The 24,067-nt window shown below is 43.5% G+C and overlaps 1 protein-coding gene across 1 annotated transcript in view; it reads right to left on the bottom strand.

Annotated features, from left to right (window-relative positions):
* Positions 1 to 5,586, bottom strand: part of pik3r4 (phosphoinositide-3-kinase, regulatory subunit 4) — a 52,731-nt gene extending 47,145 nt beyond the window's left edge. Inside the window, exons 1-2 of the mRNA XM_055650959.1 lie at positions 4,801 to 5,586; positions 1,125 to 1,258 (exon numbers count right to left, since the gene is read on the bottom strand). Of these exons, the coding sequence (XP_055506934.1) occupies positions 1,125 to 1,258; positions 4,801 to 5,530 (864 nt within the window). The 5' untranslated portion in view covers positions 5,531 to 5,586. The remainder of the gene's footprint in view (positions 1 to 1,124; positions 1,259 to 4,800) is intronic.
* Between the last annotated feature and the right edge of the window lie 18,481 nt (positions 5,587 to 24,067).

Raw genomic sequence — 24,067 nt, 5'->3', positions numbered from 1 at the left:
TATTGTAATCTCCTGGCAAAGCTGTTTTTGCCTCAAAAATGATTTCAAAATCCATTACCCATGGCCAACCATTGGGGTGTACTATTGTAAACGGCTGTGGTCCTCCCCGTTTCAACGAATGCAATCAAAACATCTGTGCACTTTCAAATAAGAGTCAAATAGTTTGGAGGGGATGTGAGGGGGGGGGGGGTGAAGGGGTAAACTTTAAAAATTAGTTAAGGGGTTGGACAGGCTAGATGCAGGAAGATTGTTGCCGATGTTAGGGAAGTCCAGGACAAGGGGTCACAGCTTAAGGATAAAGGGGAAATCCTTTAAAACCGAGATGAGAAGAACTTTTTTCACACAGAGAGTGGTGAATCTCTGGAACTCTCTGCCACAGAGGGTAGTTGAGGCCAGTTCATTGGCTATATTTAAGGGGAGTTAGATGTGGCCCTTGCAGCTAAGGGGATCAGGGGGGATGGGCAGATGGCTTAGGTACGGGATGCGGAGTTCCGGATGATGTGGCCGTCGACTCCCAACAATCGCGGAGCAGGCTCGAAGGGCCGAATGGCCACTCCTGCACTGGATTTCTATGTTTCGCACAAGTTGTCCTAGGGGTTTAGGCTGTGCACGCCATACGCAAGAAGAAGAAGATGGCCAACAATCAGAAAAACCACCACCTAAACTGCCACAAATCCAATAGGGTTCACACAATGAAACAAATCTTTCACCATTAACTTGACATTAATGCCATGAGTTGGAAAATGAAATGCAGTTGCCAGAGCAACTACAGATGGACAATAAGGGATGTCTTTTTCCTTATACTATGTCATTGATGGAATCACACATCTTCATACAAAACAGTGGTAACATTTCATTTAAAAAAGTCGAATATGAGAAAATGTCTGATAAAGTGTCCCAACCCAAAATTCTGCCTGTCCATTTCCCTCTACAGATTCTGCCTGGCCCGCTGAGTTCCTCCAGCACTTTGTTTTTTGCTGAGCTACAACATGGTATACGCATTCCTACCATCTCCACTTGAGCAACATACGTATATTGAATAATCATTTTAAAGACTGCAAAATGCACTATATTTATGGCTGCATATTATATTTTAAAATAATAATTTGGAACCATTTGCTTACCAGACCCCTTATGGTAATATCCTCAATCTTATTCAGCACCTGTTCATGGGCAAAATGGCCATTTCTGTAAGCCAGCAATTGGGATAAATCAAACATTGGTACTCCTTCTGTGAATAGCTCTGCAATAACACACCCTACAATAAGAAAAATAATCTATTAGTGCGATTTGAACATTATGTATATTATGCACCAACTGTGCAAAATTAGTAGCCAACTATGAAACTTTTGCTTTCTTAACGTTTCTTTTCTCATGACGATTTCCTTTACGCAATTAGACAAAGTGTTACAAATTAAAACCAAATGAAAGGTGGTTGACTAGGAAAAGGGGAGATGCAGCGAGACCTGGGTGTCATCGTACACCAGTCATTGAAAGTAGGCATGCAGGTGCAGCAGGCAGTGAAGAACGCGAATGGTATGTTAGCTTTCATTGCAAAAGGATTTGAGGATAGGAGCAGGGAGGTTCTACTGCAGTTGTACAGGGTCTTGGTGAGACCACACCTAGAGTATTGCGTACAGTTTTGGTCTCCAAATCTGAGGAAGGACATTATTGCCATAGAGGGAGGGCAGAGACGGTTCACCAGACTGATTCCTGGGATGTCAGGACTGTCTTATGAAGAAAGACTGGATAGACTTGGTTTATACTCTCTAGAATTTAGGAGATTGAGAGGGGATCTTATAGAAACTTACAGAATTCTTAAGGGGTTGGACAGGCTAGATGCAGGAAGATTGTTCCCGATGTTAGGGAAGTCCAGGACAAGGGGTCACAGCTTAAGGATAAGGGGGAAATCCTTTAAAACCGAGATGAGAAGAACTTTTTTCACACAGAGAGTGGTGAATCTCTGGAACTCTCTGCCACAGAGGGTAGTTGAGGCCAGTTCATTGGCTATATTTAAGAGGGAGTTAGATGTGGCCCTTGTGGCTAAGGGGATCAGAGGGTATGGAGAGAAGGCAGGTACGGGATACTGAGTTGGATGATCAGCCATGATCATATTGAATGGCGGTGCAGGCTCGAAGGGCCAAATGGCCTACTCCTGCACCTAATTTCTATGTTTCTATGAAACTGATCAATTGTTCCCATGTAACTTCTTGAAGAGTTTTTTTTGTAATATTATCCATCATCATTCATCATATTTATTGAATGGATTAAGGTAATCCAGCACGACTTTAAGAACAAATCATGATTAATCAAATTGAAATATTTTTTTGACGAGATAACAGAGAGTGCTGATAAAGGTACTTAAGTTAATGGATTGTATGTGCACTTCTAAGCAGCTTTTCATGAAAAGCCACTTTGGCTTACGAACAAAGTTGAGGCACATGCAATAAAATGGACACGGTTAGTACAGATATGAAGATGACTATTAAAAGATCACAGAGGGTTGTGGTGAATGACTGCTGTCAATCAAATGAGGTAAAATAATGGCACTCACCTGATTGGAGCAACATTGGGGGATCATTGTTTTTTTTTTAACATATATCAAAGTCTATATTAATGGTTCAAATTGCAGGTGCAGTTGACAATTGTTTTATATTTGAGGGTATCAGAGAGATGCAGCTTGGAAGAAGGCTTGCTAGCCCACTAAATGCACTCCTCCTTACACATGACAATAAACTAAACTGAAATAACCCAACCATCAACCACTCGCTTGCATTAATCTGATTGGCAGTACTGTGCAGTAACTGCAAAGGGGACGGTAATAGAATGCAGCAGGATATAAATAGACTGGCTGAAAGTGTAGATGCATGGAGGGTGAAGGTTAATGCAGAGAAATGCTATATAATTGAATGAGAAAAATGCAAAGAAGAATAAAGGATACTAAAAGGGAATGTGGAACAGAGGAACATTAGACAACATTTCGTTTGAACCTCAATGGGGTTCAAATGACAAATAAATTGTATTGTATTGTATAGATGTAGGTGCACAGGTCACTGAAAGTGGCAGGACATGTTCAAAGTGTGTGACAAGAGAGTGTGACAAGAGTGAAATCATGCTAAACCTTCTGGTGAAGCCTCAACTGCAGTGCAGTGTTCAAAGCACTACTAGGCATTAGAGAGGGTGCAGAACAGATTTGAAAATAACTGTAGCCTCTTATCCCAGGACAATGTATATTAGAGGCACAGGGATTAGAGTTTTGTAGAAGGCACAGGACAGATTTGTTACAAGTATATAAAATAATTTGGGGCCTTGATAAAGCGGACAGTGGGAGGTTGTTTTATTTAGTTAAGGGGACAATGACGAGAGGTTACAGGATAAAATAAAGGGGAAAATAAGTAAGAATATTATAGGGAGAACATATTTACATAGTATGCAATTGGAATCTGAAATTCACTACCTGGACCTGTAGTGGGGATACTGCATGCAGTGAAGAAAACTAATGGTATGTGGCACTTCATAATGATTGGAGTCGAATATAGGAGCAAAGAGGTCCTTTTGCACAGGGCCCTGGTGAGACCTGGAGTATTGTGTGCAGTTTTGGTCTCCTAATTTGAGGAAGGACATTCTTGATATTGAGGAAGTGCATTGTAGGTTCACAAGGTTAATTCCCGCTCTGGCGGGACTGTCATATGATGAAAGAATGGAGCGACTTGGCTTGTATTCACTGGAATTTAGAAGGATGAGAGGTGATCTTATAGAAACATTAAGGGATTGGACACACTAGATGCAGGAAACATGTTCCTGATATTGGGGGAGTCCAGAACCAGGAGCCATAGGCTAAGAATACGCTATTTAGAACTGAGATGAGGAAACCTTTTTCACACAGAGAGTTTGAATTTGTGGAATTCTCTGCCTCAGAAGGCAGCGGAGGCCGATTCACTGGATGCATTCAAAAGAGAGTTAGAGCTCTTGGGGCTAGTGGAATCAAGAGATATGGGGAGCAGGCAAGAACGGGGTACTGATTGTGGTGATCAGCCATGATCACATTGAATGGTGGTGCCTATTGTCTATGTAAAAGTTGTCTTAAAGTTGTTGCAGACTGGTACCTCCATTGGGAATCTTTAGAAAAATTCAGTGTCAAGACAAACTTTTGTTTTCAATTTTAGATTTTCAACATTCTCAGATTTACACCTCGGATTCAAAGTAGGTATGACTTTTACAGCTATGGGATTTCCACTTTGTGCCTGGTCAAGCAATGGTTCTTTTGGGCAGGAGATTAAGTTTTTGGTACCAGCCTGGAAGTGGGTCTACAACCCAGTTGAGTGGACGTGGGGGTGTGGGGGAAGAGGGTGAAAATTGATAGAATTAGTGTCCCCGGCCCGAGGACTCTTTTGAACTGATTGTAGAGTCTCAGTGCGGAGGAAGGCCCTCTCTCACCTGAAAGATCAGAGTTCTAATACAACCTATAACCAAACCAATTAGGAGCAGACGAGGGCATTTGATCCAATTTGTGATTCCAGCTACCAAGACAGATGTGTACAACAATTCGTTCTTCCCGCACAATTAAAGCATGGAATAATCTTCACCCTACCATAGTTACCCAACCAGATACAACTAAATTTAAGGTAGCTCTTCCTTCCCAAAAACCCTTTCTGGCTTAAGTCTTCCCTCCACCATCTCCAGTTTAAATTCCATTTGGAATATTTTGGAGGACCAAGAAACCTACGTCCACACAATAATGACTTTCCAATTCTATGATCCACGCACTTTCCAACTAACAGACCACATTAGCAAGTGCACCTGCAGAGAAAACGTCCATGGCCGGTTTGAGTTCTCCCCTCATCCTCTGGCTGTTGGGAGTCAGATCCACCAGTGGGGTAGTTGAATCCCTCGCCGATTCCAGCTCGGTGCTGAACATGGTCCCGTCCACAAACCGCTCGGGCGCGATGTAACAGGTCCTCCTGCGGGAGGTGTCGAAGAAGTAATTGAAGTCTGCCGGGTTGTCCTCGGGCAGGTAGGTGGGCTTGAAGCTGGCAAAGTCGGTGAGCAGCACCCAGTTCCAGCTGGTGACCATCACATTCTCCGTCTTGATGTCTCCGTGCCGGACTCCGGCCCGGTGGGCCTGTTCCACGGCGCTCAGGAGCTGGAAGGCGATCCACTTCTTCTCCATGTTGTTGAGGAAGGGCCGGGTGCTGATGCGGTCGTACAGGTTGTCGCGGACGTACTGGCGGAAGAGCATGGCGGCCTTCTCGGTGAAGCCGGCCCTGAGGAAGGGCAGGCAGTTGGGGGCGCCCAGCAGTTTGTGGCGCAGCTCCTCCAGCTCCTGCTTGTAGGCCGTGAGCGGCAGCGACGGGTCCTGGACGGCGAACACCTTGACCACCACCAGCCCCTCGCGGTGCTTGGAGCGGGCCACCTTGAAGAAGCGGGTGCTGCCCAGGCTCTTGTCGTACTCGAACTCGTGGATGTCGGAGAAGTAGCTGTCGACCGACAGGATCTGTGAGGGCGCGATGCCCGCCAGCTGGTTCCCCATGGCTCGCCGGGGTCAGTGCCGTCTCCGGCCGCCGGGGTCAGTGCCGTCTCCGCCCGCTGTGGTCAGTGCCGTCTCCGCCCGCCGGGGTCAGTGCCGTCTCCGGCCGCCCGCTGTGGCTCCTGCACCCGCCGGGGTCAGTGGCGTCTCCGGCCGCTGTGGCTGCGGCGCCTGCACCCACCGGCGGAACAAATCTCCGGGGAAAGGCGGGAGGACCGGCTAATTCATCCCCCACCCTCCCTCCCTCAATTAAAATAAAAACTTGATCCTTTCGGCTCAACCGGTCACGTCAAGCAAAGTCAAGCAAAGTGCGCCTCATCAAACTCAATCAACGTGAAGCTGCACCAAGACTTTCTCCCGTCAGGGAGCCCGGAGGGAATTGGCGGCGGTACAGGGGCGAGGGAAGATAAACCCGGGCGGACCGGGGCCGGGGCTGGGACCGCCTCCTCCCACGGACGGCGACTGCGCGCGTTGCCCTGGCAACAAGCCAGCCCGGCCCGGCCCAGGTCAGGTCAGCACAGGTTCATTGTCACACGCGTCGGGAACGGGGCGACGGCATCCAGCCCCCTCCCCCCCCCCCCCCCCCCCTGCAGCCCCCCCCCCCCCCTGCAGCTCCCTGTCTCAGTCCTTTCAATTGAGGCAGAGATTCTCTTGCACCTCCTCCAACCACAGCGACTGTATCCATTGATCTCGGTGTGGGCTCCTATATATCGATGAGACAAAGACTAACTGGGTGATCATTTCGCTGTACACCTACACTTAGTCCACCCTGGCCATGCGATCTCCCGGTTGACAAACATAGAAACATAGAAATTAGGTGCAGGAGTAGGCCATTCGGCCCTTCGAGCCTGCACCGCCATTCAATATGAACATGGCTGATCATCCAACTCAGTATCCCGTACCTGCCTTCTCTCCATACCCTCTGATCCCCTTAGCCACAAGGGCCACATCTAACTCCCTCTTAAATATAGCCAATGAACTGTGCCTCAACTACCCTCTGCGGCAGAGAGTTCCAGAGATTCACCACTCTCTGTGTGAAAAAAGTTCTTCTCATCTCGGTTCTAAAGGATTTCCCTCTTATCCTTAAGCTGTGACCCCTTGTCCTGGACTTCCCCAACATCGGGAACAATCTTCCTGCATCTAGCCTGTCCAACCCCTTAAGAATTTTGTAAGTTTCTATATATGGATATGTGGATAGAGAACTGGCTGGCAAACAGGAAGCAAAGAGTAGGAGTAAACTGGTCCTTTTCACAATGGCAGGCAGTGACTAGTGGGGTACTGCAAGGCTCAGTGCTGGGACCCCAGCTATTTACAATATATATTAATGATCTGGATGAGGGAATTGAAGGCAATATCTCCAAGTTTGCGGATGACACTAAGCTGGGGGGCAGTGTTAGCTGTGAGGAGGATGCTAGGAGACTGCAAGGTGACTTGGATAGGCTGGGTGAGTGGGCAAATGTTTGGCAGATGCAGTATAATGTGGATAAATGTGAGGTTATCCATTTTGGTGGCAAAAACAGGAAAGCAGACTATTATCTAAATGGTGGCCGACTGGGAAAAGGGGAGATGCAGCGAGACCTGGGTGTCATGGTACACCAGTCATTGAAAGTAGGCATGCAGGTGCAGCAGGCAGTGAAGAAAGCGAATAGTATGTTAGCTTTCATAGCAAAAGGATTTGAGTATAGGAGCAGGGAGGTTCTACTGCAGTTGTACAGGGTCTTGGTGAGACCACACCTGGAGTATTGCGTACAGTTTTGGTCTCCAAATCTGAGGAAGGACATTATTGCCAGAGGGAGTGCAAAGAAGGTTCACCAGACTGATTCCTGGGATGTCAGGACTGTCTTATGAAGAAAGACTGGATAGACTTGGTTTATACTCTCTAGAATTTAGGAGATTGAGAAGGGATCTTATAGAAACTTACAAAATTCTTAAGGGGTTGGACAGGCTAGATGCAGGAAGATTGCTCCCGATGTTGGAGAAGTCCAGGACAAGGGGTCACAGCTTAAGGATAAGGGGGAAATCCTTTAAAACCGAGATGAGAAGAACTTTTTTCAAACAGATAGTGGTGAATCTCTGGAACTCTCCCACAGAGGGTAGTCGAGGCCAGTTCATGGGCTATATTTAAGAGGGAGTTAGATGTGGACCTTGTGGCTAAGGGGATCAGAGGGTATGGAGAGAAGGCAGGTACGGGAATACTGAGTTGGATGATCAGCCATGATCATATTGAATGGCGGTGCAGGCTCGAAGGGCCGAATAGCCTACTCCTGCACCTAATTTCTATGTTTCTATGAACAACACCTCATATTTCACTTGGGCAGCTTACAGCCCAGCAGTACCAATATTGATTTCTCTAATTTCAAGTAACCCTTGCATTCCCTCTCTCTGCATCCCTCCCCCACCATAGTCACCCTGCTAGTTTTACTGTTTGTATCCCTTCGTTATCATATCTTCCTCAGTCATCAATGGACCATGGTGGGTTCCACCTTTCCTGGGCCATTGGTGCCGGCTATGGTTTGATCTGCACCTTTTCTAATTTCTCTATTTTCCTTCTCCCCTGACTCTCCGTCTGATGAAACATCACCAATTCCTTTTTCTCCAGAGATGCTGCCTGACCTGCTGAGTTACTCCAGCATTTTATGTCTATCTTCAGTGTAAAGTAGCATCTGCAGTTCCTTCCTACACATTTGGGTTTAGGTCTAGGTTTAGGTTTATTATCGTCACATGTAACGAGGTACAGTGAAAAGCTTTGTATTGCATGGTATCTAAACAGGTCAGATATATCATGCATAGATATAATCAGTTAGAATTCATGATATATAAAGCAAAGGGGAAGATACAGCATGCAGAATATACTGTAGCTCTCAGCATTGTAGTGCATCGGTTCCATAGACAAAGTCCAATGTCATCAATGTGGTAGAGGTGAATCAAATAGTACCCTAGCTTATGGAAAGACCATTCAGAAGCCTGATAACAGAAGGAAAGAAGCTGTTCCAGAGTCTAGCTTCTGTATCTTCTGCTGGATGGGAGAAGGGAGATAAAGGATTGGCCGGAATGGGAAATTATTTGATGATGTTGGCTGCTTTTTCAAAGCAACGTAAAGAGTAGATGGAAAAATAAGATTCTAACTTGCAGCAGCACAACAGGCCTGCAGACACAACACACATGGGTAATATATAATAAACAAAATTTCAATATATTAAAAAGTACAGTGCTGGTGCCAATCAAAACCCCAAGTCCTTAATGCAAACAAAGACAGTCCATAGAAGTCCATTGTTGAGGTTAGTTCATTGTTGGGAAGAAGCCATTCTTGAACCTTCTTCCCGTTGGTAGGAGTGAAATTGGTCTTTGGTGATATTGGATGTCATTTTGAGGCCGCACCTCCTATAGAATCCCTTGATGGTGAGGAGATCAGTGCCTGTGATGGACCGGGCAGTGTAATCTTTGTTGCTGGACATTCAAGTTGCTAAACCAGGCCATTTCAAGATAGCTTCATCTTTCCCAGATAGTGTCAATTACAAATTTCAGTGAAACCTCTCAAATTAAATTTTCCTTGAAAATTAAAATATAGAAAGAACTATGGCAATTATTGAGAAAAGTGGGGTGGGAGATTGCAACCTTCACGTGGTCCACCCTGTTTCGACGAATGCAATCAACCTGGCGTGCGCAATCAAATAAGATCAAATAGAACAAGTTGTCCTACAACTTTAGGCTGTGCATGCCACACACAACACGAAGATTGAGAAAAGTGAATTACACATTATCTCCACTAGAGGGCTATCAATCCCGAAAGTTCATCTGGGGATTTTTACCAAATCATTGTTTTTTTAATTCTGAGAATTATTTTTCTAAGAATACATTGTCATTGTATTTGATAATTCTAGCAGTTAAAGGTGAAATACATACTGTAGCAATGGCAAAGATTAGATCCCTGAAAAAAGACACAAGTGTTGGGGACGGTGAACAGGACAGATTGTGCTTGTAGAAGCAGTATGCTCACTGCCATTTCATGTGTAGTTCCTTCTCAGAATTGGAAAAATTAAATAGACTTACATAGAATCCGAATAAAAAGAAGAAAAAGAACACACAGGGAATCTGTCCTGTTTCCAGCTAACAAGTACAAAGGATCAGTCAAACAACTACATATTTGTTCTCCACAGGATTAGATGAACAAGATACTAACAAATAAGTTCAAAATGGTAAAACTGAAATGTTAACTTACTTAGCTAAAGTGTAGCATTTTCAGATACATGGCAGAGCTCAGTTTCAAAATAATATTCTGATCATTGTATGGGATAGTTTAAATTTCACGACGCACATACAATTAAGATTATTTTATCTCAGATCTATGCAGGAGATTGGAGTTGGGATCACTTCCTTGTTTTCATTTTTTTTTTTCGTTTTAGGGATACAGTATAGAAACAGGCCCTTCGAGCCAGGAGTACATAATCATCTGTTCACACAATCTTGCCCTACACATGGGGCAATTTACAGAGGCCAATTAACCTACAAACCTGCACATTTTTGGCATGTGGGAGGAAACCGGAGCACACGGAAGAAACCCACATGGTCACAGGGAGAACGTGCAAAATTCAGATAGCCGGCACCCGAGGTCAGAATCGAACCCTGGTCTCTGGCACTGTGAAGCAGCAGCTCTACTAGTTGCACCATTGTGCTGCCCTCAAATGTAGTATAGTTCACTTTATTGCCAATAGTGTAAGCCCCTGTTTGCATTGCCCTTCCAGCCTGGTACTGTACGGTAAACTATATGAAGGAAAAATAGAAATCTGGGGATTTTCAGCTGTTGCTCTCCCATTTAAACCAACTAACTTTTCGGAAGATATAGATTTACAAATTTATTTTTGAAGCCAAGACTTCAAGATCCTTGTAAAATCTGGTGAATATGGTACTTTATGAAATGATATGGTATGGTATGGCATGGTATTTTATTTGTCACGTGTACCGAGTTACAGTGAAATCCATTTTCGTATACAGTTCCGTACAAGTATCACTATACATAAGCACTTAGATACATATTAGAGAAGCATCTCAGATTGAAATTTACACCCAGGTATTTGAGCAATATTTGTGCCAGATACCTATATCACACACTCTGGCTCTCTTATTGTCTTGGTGGAATATTTAACCAACATTTATTGCTGGGTTTTGACCAAGGCACCAATACAGGAAATGTTTACCCATCAGTTGTAGGCAGGATGTCTGATAATCTGACAACTCAAATCCATTCTTTTAGTATCCAATCCAATCCAACTTTATTTGTTAAGCACTTTAAAACAGCCAATGTTGACCAAAGTGCTGTACAGAAGAATAAACAAGACATCATAAACAAACACCATAACAGCTCACATGAAGCGCAAAAATTACATATGAAATACCTGTACAACAATAAATTAAAAGACATAAAACAAGAGTAAAAATAATAGCCACGGAATAAAAGCAATCAAAAAATAAGAAATTAAAAAAATAAATTAAGTCGAAATCTTACTGGGTATCAAAGGCCACGGAGAAGAGATGTGTTTTAAGAAGTGATTTAAAAACAGACAGAGAAAAGGCCTGTTTAATGTGGAGAGGCAGATGGTTCCATAATTTGGGTGCCGACACAGCAAAGGCACGGTATCCACTAATGTGAAAGCCTCCTGGTTTTGGCAAACAGGACAAATTCCACTGACGGACTGTTCAAAAACTCAGCATTCCATTTCTGAGGTTAATGTTGACTAAATGTGAAAAAGCCCGCATGCAAAGGTGAAATCCTGTCAGACATCCTGCCTACATTTTTGCACAGATGATTGCCAATTGCTAACAGAACTTTACAGAGATATTAACTGATAAAATCATACAGTATTTCTAGGGGATTATATGAAGTCATTAAACATTAAAAGCGGAAAACACTTGAAACACGTAATCTACAAATCTTTGGACCAATAAACTATGAAGTGGGAGTAACTATATCAATTTTTAGCCAGCATTGTTATGATGCACATGATGTCCTTCTGCGTAGATTTGAGCGAGTCAGACATAAAATAGAGAGAGGAACTATTAATGATTAAAAGTTGAATGTGAATGAGAGATTTGTGGCTGAAATCAAAATGGATACCCGGCAAAACAAAATCAGATCAAACTGCTGAGTACAAAACTCCACCAGCAGCTAACAGGCAGATCCAGTATGATACTACAATGGCTAACAGCTCCCACCACTAAATGCAGCAAATGCAATTGCAGTTAAAGATGGTGAGGACTTTACACCTAAATTATGAAAGTTAAAATCAAGGCAGAATTATTCAGGATTATAGTTTCAACCACTCCTTATTTTTTAATTCTTTAAGGTGCTTTTATACAGCCTTTTCTGAAGATTAATCATGAATGTAATTTTCCAACAATCTGCCAATTCCACATTTCAGTCTATTGCTGCTTGTCTTTTGTGCGGTTGACAGAGTAAAAATTGTACATCTAGTTTTAAGATTAGTTAAGCAATCTATTGTTCCCGAATAGAGTGTATGTAATCCATAATGTTATTATTAAATTTGCAGAGAGGGCATATGCTGATTTGTGATTCAGGGTTTGACCAGGATTGACAAAGTCACATACACCAGGACTCTGGGGCTCGTGTTGTCGACCTCCACGTGGTGAGCCCTGTCAACTGACCTCAGTCAGGCGAACGACAACAAACGGAGACAGCAGCAGCACCGCAGCTCGGCGCCAGCCCAGAGCATGCGCCCTTTTTAGGGTGGGCATCTACGGATGTCGAACCGGATGGCATCACCCTCCTGCAGACTTCTGCTGCCTCAAACGCAAGAAGAAGACCAGGACTCTGAACAAACCTTTTGTTTACAACCGTGATCATGTCCTGCTTGAATCCCAATTAGAACATTGCAATTTTTACAAGTAGATCAAAGAGGTCAGAGATTAAATATTTACTCTGGATTTTGGCTTCATTCCGCACGTCCCTCCAAACTTCTGCATGACCATACATCACAGAGATTTGGGAGTGTCATCTCGATGGTTTCTTAGTAATCAAAAGATGAGCAGGGAGAGTTGTTAAAGGTTGAGAAGGAGTTTCTTCCCAGAGGCCATTCGGACTGTAAACGCCTATCTCACCAGGGACTGACTCTACTGAACGTTTTTCCTTCCATTATTTATTATGTAAAAGAATATGTGTGTTATGATTGTGTTTATAGTTTGTTTGGTTGTTTGTCTTTTGCACAAAAGTACACGAGCATTGCCACTTTCATTTCACTGCACATCTCGTATGTGTATGTGACAAATAAACTTGACTTGACTTGACTTGACTATATGAATATAGAAGCCTGATTTATCGTTCACTTGGATGACCTCTGTATGAAGGGTGTCAGTGGTTACGGGGAAAATGCAGGAGAATGAAGTTGAGAGGGAAATATTGATCAGCCATGATTGAATTGCGGAATAGACTTGATGGGCCGAATGACCTAATTCTGCTTCCATAACATATGAACGTACATAATCATTTAGTTGATGCAGATCATCTTACATTGCAAAATTGAACAGGTGTCGGCTACTCATGATTTAGCACCTATCATCAACGTCGTGACAAGTTTTCACATTTTGTTCATTCGGTCTTAACAGTTCTTCAGCATTGATTAAGAGTATTAAAATGCAGTCAAGTGCCACAACTAGGTGAGTAGGGGTTGGATTACATTTACTTTCTCACCACAAAACCAAGATAACTTTGTGCTTGTGGTGACTGAGGTTAAATGATAAGATGACAGATGTCACTGGATTTGTCTGCAGTTTCTACTTGTAGAAACATTACTGACAAGATGGGTGTGACCGTGTATTCAATTTTGACAGAAGGCCTTGCTTTTTTAGTTTGGTTCAGAGATGCAGCATGGAAACAGGCCCTTCGGCCCACTGAGTCCGCACAGAACAGCGATCCCTGCACATTAACAGTATCCTACACACACTAGGGACAATTTACATTTGTACCAAGCCAATTAATCTACAAACTTGTATATCTTTGGAGTGTGGGAGGAAACCGAAGACCTCGGAAAAATCCAGGCGGTCACGGGGAGAACGAACAAACTCCGGACAGACTGCACCGGTAGTTAGGATCATACCCGGGTCTCTACTGCTGTAAGATAGCAACTCTACCGCTGCACCACCGTGCCACACGGTGCTCTTGTGATTTCTTCCAATTCATAGGTATGTGCAAAAATAGCAGGCATATCACTTCTATAATTATGCTGAGTTTCTCCAGCATTTTTGTCTACCTTTGATTTTCCAGCATCTGCAGTTCCTTCTTAAATTCACTTCTATAATTATTGTTCAAGTTCAAGTGAGTTTATTGTCATGTGTCCCTGTATAGGACAATGGAATTCTTGCTTTGCTTCAGCACACTGAACTTAGTAGGCATTTACTACAAAACAGATCAGTGTGTCCATATACCATAATATAAATATATACACACATGAATAAATAAACTGATAAAGTGCAAATAACAGAAAATGGGTTATTACTTCAGATTCAGATTTAGAGTTTTGTCCGAGCCAGGTTTAATAGCCTGATGGCTGTGGGGAAGTAGCTATTCCTGAACCTGGTTGTTGCAGTCTTCAGGCTCCTGTACCTTCGACCTGAAGGTAGCGGGGAGATGAATGTGTGGCCAGGATGGTGTGGGTCTTTGATGATACTGCCAGCCTTTTTGAGGCAGCGACTGCGATAATGGACTGGGCAGTGTTTACTACTTTTTGTAGTCTTTTCCTCTCCAGGGCACTCAAATTGCCAAACCAAGCCACGATGCAACCGGTCAGCATGCTCTCTACTGTGCACCTGTAGAAGTTAGAGAGAGTCTTCCTTGACAAACCGACTCTCCGTAATCTTCTCAGGAAGTAGAGGCACTGATGAGCTTTCTTGATAATTGCATTAGTGTTCTCGGAACAGGAAAGATCTTCAGAGATGTGTACGCCCAGGAATTTGAAGCTCTTGACCCTTTCAACCATCGACCCGTTGATATAAATGGGGCTGTGGGTCCCTCTCCAACTCCTTCCAAAGTTCACAATCAGTTCCTTGGTTTTGTTGGTGTTGAGGGCCAGGTTATTGCGCTGGCACCATATGGACAGTTGCTCGATCTCTCTTCTATACTCTGACTCATCCCCATCAGTGATACGTCCCACAACAGTGGTGTCGTCAGCAAACTTGATGATGGAGTTTGCACTGTGACTGGCTACGCAGTCATGAGTGTAGAGTGAGTACAGCAGGGGGCTGAGCACGCAGCCTTGAGGTGCTCCCGTACTGATTGTTATCGAGGCTGACACATTTCCACCAATACGAACAGACTGTGGTCTGTGGATGAGGAAGTCGAGGATCCAGTTGCAGAGGGATGCGCAGAGACCCAGTTCTGCGAGTTTGGTAACCAGCTTGGAGGGGATGATTGTGTTAAATGCCGAGCTGTAGTCGATGAATAACAGCCTGACATATGAGTTTTTGTTGTCCAAGTGGTCCAGAGCGGAGTGGAGGGCCAGCGAGATCGCATCCACCGTTGATCTGTTGTGGCGGTAAGCAAACTGCAGTGGGTTCAGGTTTTTGTCGAGGTAGGAGTTGATTTGCTCCATGATCAACCTCTCAAAGCACTTCATCACCACCGGCGCTAGTGCCACTGGTCGATAGTCATTGAGGCACTTCACCTTACTCTTCTTGGGCACTGGTATAAATGATGCCCTTTTAAAGCAAGTGGGGACCTCAGACCTCAGAAGTGAGAGGTTGAAAATGTCCGTTAAAACTCCAGCCAGTTGATCCGCACAGGTTTTTAGAACACGACCGGGTATACCATCAGGTCCAGGTGCTTTTCGGGGGTTCACCCCTCTGAAGGATTTCCTGACGTCGGCCTCTGTGACTGAGACTGAAATGCCATCACAGCGAATGGGGGATCGGGAAGGCACATCAGTATTCTCCCTATCAAAGCGTGCGTAAAACGCATTGAGCTCGTCAGGGAGTGATGTTTCACCGACATTCGAGCTGCCTCCTGGTTTCGCCGTGTAGGAGGTGATTGCATTCAGGCCCCGCCACAGCTGCCGAACATCTGTCTCATCCTCCAGTTTGGAGTGAAGTTTGAAAAGAGCAATTCCCTGAGGGAGAACATTATTTAAGGTCTTTTGGTTCATCTTGTGAGGGTTACACAGTAACTGTGGCTGAATCTGGCTGCAGATACTGGTGTTGTGCATCTGGGGGCGATACATTAGATGCAGCCTTGAGGCTGCTGCCTCTGGGCCACAATGTTCAAAACCAAAAGTAAACTTACACTGTTCTACAATGAGTCAACCATAGGTTTTCCCCTCAGGCCGTTGCAGAAAGTAGTGTTAACTTCCATAATTTGTGTGCGTCTAGTTTTGGATTCAATTTATTGTCATTGCACTTTTCAGTTCTGTGTCAGAGAAACAATTCCAGTACCAAGTGAAAGCATATTTTAAAAAGAAAACATAGAAACATAGAAAATAGTTGCAGGAGTAGGCCATTCGGCCCTTCGAGCCTGCACCGCCATTCAATATGATCATGGCTGATCATCCAACTCAGTATCCTGTACCTGCCTTCTCTCCATACCCCCTGATCCCTTTAGACACAAGGGCCACATCTAACTCCCTCGTAAATATAGCCAATGAACTGGCCTCAACTACCTTCTGTGGCAGAGAATTCCACAGATTCACCACTCTATTAGTGTTTCTCTGTTCCTGTCTTGAAAATATCCCGTATCATTAAATTACAATTATACTGAGTTGGAGAATGTTGGAACGGGAAAGGAACGAATGTTAACACCACGGTCCTGGTTACGAGCAGTTAAAATGCCCCATGTTACTTATTTGTCATTTATATGGACATTAATTCTATGGACAACAGAGTAACAGACAAACCAAATTTAAAATATCTTTCAATTCTTTCAGTACATTTTCAGAAGGGGCATTGGATCTTCCACATGCCTGTGTTTTTGTTAGATTGATTCGCAAGTCACAGTGGAATAGCTAGTAGAGTTGCTGTCTCACAGCACCTGAAACCCAGGTTCGATCCTGACATTGGCTATCATCTGTGTGGAGTTTGCATGACTGCTTGGTTTTTTCTGCGTCCTTTGGTTTGTAAGTTAATTGGCCTTTGTAATTGCCCCTAGTGCAGCCAAATGGTGCGAATGAAGTCGGAAGGGTCCCAACATGAAACGTCACCTATCCAATCCTTCCACAGATGCTGCCTGTCCCGTTGAGTTACTACAGCATTTTGTGTTCTAAACGATATTCCAGGTAGAATCTCACCAGAGGCATATATGATTCCAGTGTGACATTGCACCCTGTACCCACATCCTCATGCAATAAAGACCAATCGATGGTTGGCCTAACTGATCGATTGCATTACCAGCATATTACAGTTATCCATGTACAAGGACACCCAGGTCCCTTTGAACAGGAATACCTTTCGATCTCTCATCGTTTAAAAACATACTTTATTTTTTCTTGACCAAAGTGGATGATCAGGCAATAAAGGGGGCATTGTCTGGTTGGCTGTCAGTGACAAGCGGATTTCCGCAGGGGTCGGTGCTGGGACTGTTGCGCTTCACGTTGAATATTAATGATTTGGGCAATGGGATTGAAGGCTTTGTGGCAAAGTTTGCGGATGATACAAAAATAGATGGATGGGCAGGTAGTGTAGAGAAAGCAGGGACTGTGCAGAAACGTGGACAGATTGGGAGAGTCGGCAGAGAAGTGGCAGATGGAATATAGTGTAGCAATGTGCGGAGTCATGCATTTTGGTAGTAGGAATAAAGGTGTAGATTTCTTTGCCACAGAAGGCTGTGGAGGTCAAGTCACTAGATATTTTTAAGGCAGAGATAGATAGATTCTTGATTAGTACAGGTGGCAGGGGTACGGGGAGAAGGCAGGAGAGTGGAGTTAGGAGGGAGAGATAGATCAGCCATGATTGAATGGCGGAGCCTTAATGGGCCATATGGCCTAATTCTGCTCCTATCACTTATGACGTTATGACATTTTTCCACTTGCTATGTCCTTATTCATCCTGCCTTGCTCCCCTTTTGAGTGCTCTCCATGTCACACACTGTGCCTTAGTTGGTATGCTTGACTTCATTCATTAGGGCATTGAATATAACGTTCAAATGACAAATAAACAGTATTGTATTGTATTGTATAAGAGTCTGGGAGTCATGATGTAGCTTGATAGGACTTTGGTTAGAGTACATTTGGAGAATTATGGCAATTATGGTATCCCCATTACAGTTAGGATGTGGAGGCTTTGGAGAGGGTGCAGAGAAGGTTAACTAGAATGATAACTCTATTAGGGGTTATTAACAACAAGGAGAGCTTGGACAGACTTGGGATGTTTTCTTTGGAACACTACAGCTTGTGATGGGGCCTGAAAGCAGTACTAAGTTACAGAGAAAGGTTGAACAAGTTAGGGCTTTATTCTTTGGACGCAGAAGGTTAAGGGGGGACTTGATAGAGGTTTTTAAAATGATGAGAGGGATAGACAGAGTTGACGTGGAAAAGCTTTTCCCACTGAGAGTAGGGAAGATTCAAACAAGAGGACATGACTTGAGAATTAAGGGACTGAAGTTTAGGGGTAACATGAGGGGGAACTTCTTTACTCAGAGAGTGGTAGCTGTGTGGAATGAGCTTCCAGTGAAGGTGGTGGAGGCAGGTTCGTTTTTATCATTTAAAAATAAATTGGATAGTTATATGGATGGGAAGGGAATGGAGGGTTATGGTCTGAGCGCAGGTAGATGGGACATGGGGAGATTATGTGTTCGGCACGGACTAGAAGGGTCGAGATGGCCTGTTTCCGTGCTGTAATTGTTATATGGTTATATTATATACAATTATGAGAGGTGTAGATCAGATTGACAGAATCACTTCCCGGGATGGAAATATCAAATACTAGAGGTCCTCGCTTTATGGTGAGCGGGGCAACGTTTAAAGGAGATGTGAGGGATAGTTTGTTTTTTTTACAGAGAGGGTGGTGAGTGCCAGGAATGCCCTTCGAAAGTCAGGTGATATTTAGGAGATTTTTGGATAGGCACATGGATATGTAGGGAATGGAGCCATATGGATTATGTGCAGGCAGATAAGAGTTAGTCTTGGCATCATGTTCAGCATGGGCATTGTAGACCAAAGGACTTGTTCCTAGTTTAGTTTATTTTATTGTCACATGTGTAGGTACAGTGAAAAACGTTTTTGTTGCATGCTATCCAGTCAGTGGGAAGACTGTAGATGATTGCAATCAAGCCGCCCACATTGTACAGATATGGGATAAATGTTTAATACAAGATAAAGTCTAGTTAAGTCCGATTAAAGATAGTCCCGAGGATCTCCAATGAGGATGGATCAGCTGCCTGATGTGAAGAAACTGTCCTGAATCTGGAGGTATGCTTATTCACTTCTGTACCTCTTGCCTGATGGGAGAGGGGGGAAGAAGGAGTGTCCGGGGTGTGAGTCACTGAAAGTAAGCATGCAGGTAGTGAAAAAAGCAAATGGCATGTTGACATTCATAACAAGAGGGGTTAAGTATCGGAGCCAAGAGGTCCTTCTGCAGTTATATAGTGCCCTAGTGAGACCACACCCGGGGTATTGTGTGCAGTGTTGGTCTCCAAATTTGAGGAAGGCCATTCTTGCCTTTTGAGGGATTGCAGCGTAGGTTCACGATGAGAGGGGATCTTATTGAAACATATAAGATTACTAAGGGTTTGGACAGGCTAGAGGCAGGAAACATGTTCCAGATGTTGGGGGGGAGTCCAGAACCAGGGGCCACGGTTTAAGAATAAGGGGTAAACCATTTAGAATGGAGATGAGGAAAAACGTTTTTGCACAGAAGATTGTGAGTCTGTGGAATTCTCTTTCTCAGAAGGCAGTGGAGGCCAATTCTCTGGATGCTTTCAAGAGAGAGTTATATAGAGCTCTTAAAGATAGCGGAGTCAGGGGAAATGGGGAGAATACAGGAATGGGGTACTGATTGTGGATGATTAGCTATGATCACAGTGAATGGTGGTGCTGGCTCGAAGGGCCGAATGGCCTACTTCTGCATGGCCTATTGTCCATTATCTATTGTGACTCGACATTGATAAATAGTGACATGCTTTTGCCATCTTCCAGTCCTAGGGAACCATTCTGTAATCTATGGAATTTTTAAAGATAGCAACCAGCCATCTGCTATCTCCTTTCTGACCTCTAAAAATGTGGGATACAGGTCATCAGGCTCTGAACTCCTCCTTACAGCTGTGAACAAATATTCCAACCCAAATGTCTGAATGAGATTTGCAGCATTCGTCACAGAATGCACAATATTAAGCTCCACACAAACGTCACTGTCTGGCTGGAGCCAGCTAGGCGAAGAATAAAATGGGAAGATGCAGGTCAGGGAACAGTATCTAAACATCTCCACTGCATTATGCACCTGAGATGTTTTTCACAATTGCTGCAAATGCTCTGTTTCATGACCAACCAGCTTATCTGTTTTGTGTGGATTTGAAGATGACTTTCGTTTATGAATGAAAATACAATAGGATGAAGTAATGACACAACTTCATCGCTGATGACACAACAGAGGTGGGTCTCATCAGTGACAATGATGTCGGCGTACAGGATGGAGGTGGAGCTGCTCACATGATGGTGCAAATCCCACAACCTCATTCTCAATGTGGGAAAAACTAAGGAGATGGTGGTTGACTTCAGGAGGGCGGGGAAACAACACCATACACCTCTGCACATTGATGGAGCTGATGTGGAAAGGGTCAGCAGCGTGAAGTTCCTAGGACTCCACCCGTCAGATGACCTGACGTCCACGACCAGCACCACAGCACTGGTCAAGAGAGCCCAGCAGCGACTACACCCTCTCCGAAGACTACATAAAGCAGGTCTCCCCACTACACATCAACAAACTTTTTATAGGGGGACAATCGAGAGCACATTAACCAACGGCATCACTTCCTGATTCGGGAGCTGCAAGGCGTACGAACGGCACCAACTAGACAGGATTGTGAAGACCGCCAGCAGGATTATTGGTGCTCCACTCCCTTTCCTGCTGGACATATACAGGAAGAGATGTATCAACAGAGCCATCTCCATCATCAAAGACCCCTACCACCCATCGCATCACATATTCTCCATCCTGCCATCTGGGAAGAGGTACAGGAGCATTAGCTGCAAAACCAGCAGGATGCTCCTCAGCTTCTTCCCGCAGGCTATAAGACTGATAAACGGACTTAGCCCCCTGCCAAAGTATCGCGCACCAACCATCAACCTGGACACACTGCAGCAGCTGTCGATCGGAACGCCTGTTGATGTTTAGTAGAGAGTAGAGTGTTTAAATTTAAATTGTTCATGATATATGTATTTTTATTTCTATTTACTTGTTGTTATTTGTACTGCACACTGAACGGACACTGGTTGAGCAACGTTTTTTTGTTTCCTCTGGGTATGTGAGTACTCAGGAAATGACAATAAAGATATACTGATACTGATACTGATACTGATAATGACAATATACATAGTGTTAGCTGTAGAGATGCTGCAATGTGAATACAATGTAAGTTATTTTATATAGAAACTGCAGTAAGGCCAGGACAATGGTCATTGATTGTTTAAGAAACATAAAAACATAGAAAATAGGCAAATGAGTAGGCTATTTGGCCCTTTGAGCCTGCACCGCCATTCAATATGATCATGGCTGATCATGAGGGTCAGTCAGAGGATATAGAGGATATAGGACGAACAATATTGGCTGCATTTTGCAGAACATATCACTGTCCATATATCGTTCTAGAATGTGTAGTGATGGTGTCAAACATTATGGACATTATAGTACATACAAAACATTTCTGCTCAGTCTACAAGTAGGACAGTGACCTATCCCATTCCCACTCTTACCTTTCTGAATTTGACCTCCTACACAGTTCCACCTAAGCCTAACATCATCTCAAGAAACCACATGTCATCTAATTGCCTGGCGTAGCTAAATTCCTCCAGCAGTTTGTTTTTGTCCCTACTGATAGAGATTTCAGTCTTATATTTTATGTAGGCTTTTACTGTCACCCAATCTTCCCAACTGACTAGTTTAAATGGTTTTGCACAGGTGCACAAAAGGACACAAAGGGCTGGAGTAATTCAGCAGGTCGGGCAGCATCTATGGAGAACATGGACAGGTTACGTTTCGGGTTGAGAACCTTCTTACCTGTTTGCAGGTATTTTACTTCAGTCTTACACAGATGAAAAAGGATGAAACACATCAACAATGTTATGGTAATGAACTGTGTTATTTAGGAAAACAGTTCTTTTAGAATCAAGTTACCATGCCTTGAAGAAATGAGTAGTAGATAAATAGATAAATAGACTAATAGATAAATATGACCAATTCTTAAGGAGTTGGTCTCCTTTCATCGACTTTTTGGAATCATGTGATGCAGCGGTACCGTAAAGATTGCTGATTTCAGTTCATGACGTGGATAGATCTACATCTCCGAATACAGATTTGAAAAATTCTCTTTTAAGGGGCCTTCTCTTCTATTTCTACTTTCCACTTTTTATTTTTTAATTTTTTATATACACACTTCACGTTTTTCTACTCTCTACCATCTATTTTTCCACTTTTTCTTCTTTTTATTGTTTTCTTTTTCTTGTCTTGCTTACTTCCTTCTCATAACATAAAACTAGAGGTTGTACATAGAATGGATTACGGTATGACATAGTTGGCACCTAAAATTAGGTTCCACTGTACTGTTTTGTACTGTATTAACTTCTAATAAAATAAACAAAAAAAAAAGAATCAAGTTATCAGCCTGAACATGCCTGCAATTGAAATGCTTAATTGAAGTATTGAATGAATTATAAAGATAGAGGAAGAAATGAGGATAAGCAATTAGCGAGGCCCAAAGAAAGCTCTTTCAGAGCAAGGAGAGGCTGTGGCATTGGAGGACATGAACTGTTAGTATAAAGAAAAGAAGACTTTCATGTTGAAGGTCTTGTAATTGATAATGGATGTGACCGTTAAAACTCTGGGACACTTGCTAGGTTGTGGTTTTACTTAGAAACATAGAAAATGTGCAGGAGGAGGCCATTTGGCCCTTCCAGCCAGCACCGCCATTCATTGTGATCACGGCTGATCATCCACAATCGTCCCCTATCAATAACCCGTGCCTGCCTTCTCCCCATATCCCTTGACTCCACCAGCACCTAGAGCTCTATCTAGCTCTTTTTTTAATTCATCCAGTGAATTGGCCTCCACTGCCCTCTGTGGCAGAGAATACCACAAATTCACAACTCTCTGGGTGAAAAAGTTTTTTTCTCATCTCAGTATTAAATGACCTCCCCTTTATTCAGACTGTGGCCCCTGGTTCTGGATTCCCCCAACATTGCGAACATTTTTCCTGCATCTAGCTCGTCCAGTCATTTTTTAACTTTATGTGTTTCTATAAGATCCCCTCTTATGCTAAATTTCAATGAATACAAGCCCAGTCTTTCCAATCTTTGCTCATATGGCAGTCCCACCATCCCGGGGATTAATCTGGTGAACCTACACTGCACTGCCTCAATAACAAGGATGTCTTTCCTCAAATTAGGAGATCAAAACTGCACACAATACTCCAGGGTAGACAAAAATGCTGGAGATACTCAGCGGGTGCAGCAGCATCTATGGAGCGAAGGAAATAGGTAACGTTTCGGGCCGAAACCCTTCTTCAGACTGAAACTTTCGGCCCGAAACGTTACCTATTTCCTTCGCTCCATAGATGCTGCTGCACCCGCTGAGTTACTCCAGCATTTTTGTGTACCTTCGATTTTCCAGCATCTGCAGTTCCTTCTTGAACACAATACTCCAGATGTGGTCTCACCAGGGGACTGTACAACTGCAGATGTACTTGCCATATTAATAATGTCAATATTTGTTTTCGAATACATAAATAATGTAATTATACGGAGTAGAACTACGCATGAGCCGAACTGAGAGGCAGCAAGTCCTTGTAGCTCCGAGTTTTGTTTTAGTGTTTTAATGTTTTAATGTGTTTTGTTTAGTGTTTTATTTAGTTTTGTTTAGTTTTTTGTGAAGGACAAGGACAAGGACTTGGATACAAGTCCTTGTAGCTCAGAGTTTTGTTTTTTTAATTGTTAATTATTGGTCTTTTTAAGTATTTATTGCTCTCGGGTAGTGTCCACCAAAGATCCTATAGCAGCTATAGGATCTTTGGTGTCCACGGTGTATTCTATGTATTTTCTGTCTGCGTTCGTTTTGAATCTGTGGGTTTGTTGGTTGGGGGCTTCTGGACATCTGAATTTCCCTGAGGGGATCAATAAAGTATTTATTATTATTATTATTATTATAGATAATTTTAAGTGTGCGAAAGAATCAATGCTTTCGGGGACTTTCCACAATGCAATAGATGTAACTTAGTGCGTGTGTGTGTGTGTTGATCCAGTTGCAGTGTGGCTGCGCCAGTCCAGGTGCGGCAGCACGGATAGGAGGTTTCGGTATTTCGGACTCCTCTTTCCCTCGCTCCTCCCTCCCTCCCTGTATCTC

The sequence above is a fragment of the Leucoraja erinacea genome, chromosome 2 (assembly GCF_028641065.1).
Source record: "Leucoraja erinacea ecotype New England chromosome 2, Leri_hhj_1, whole genome shotgun sequence".
In the NCBI taxonomy this organism is placed as follows: Eukaryota; Metazoa; Chordata; class Chondrichthyes; order Rajiformes; family Rajidae; genus Leucoraja; species Leucoraja erinaceus.
The sequence above is the reverse complement of the archived record's forward strand: the minus strand, read 5'-3'. Positions and strand labels throughout refer to the sequence as shown.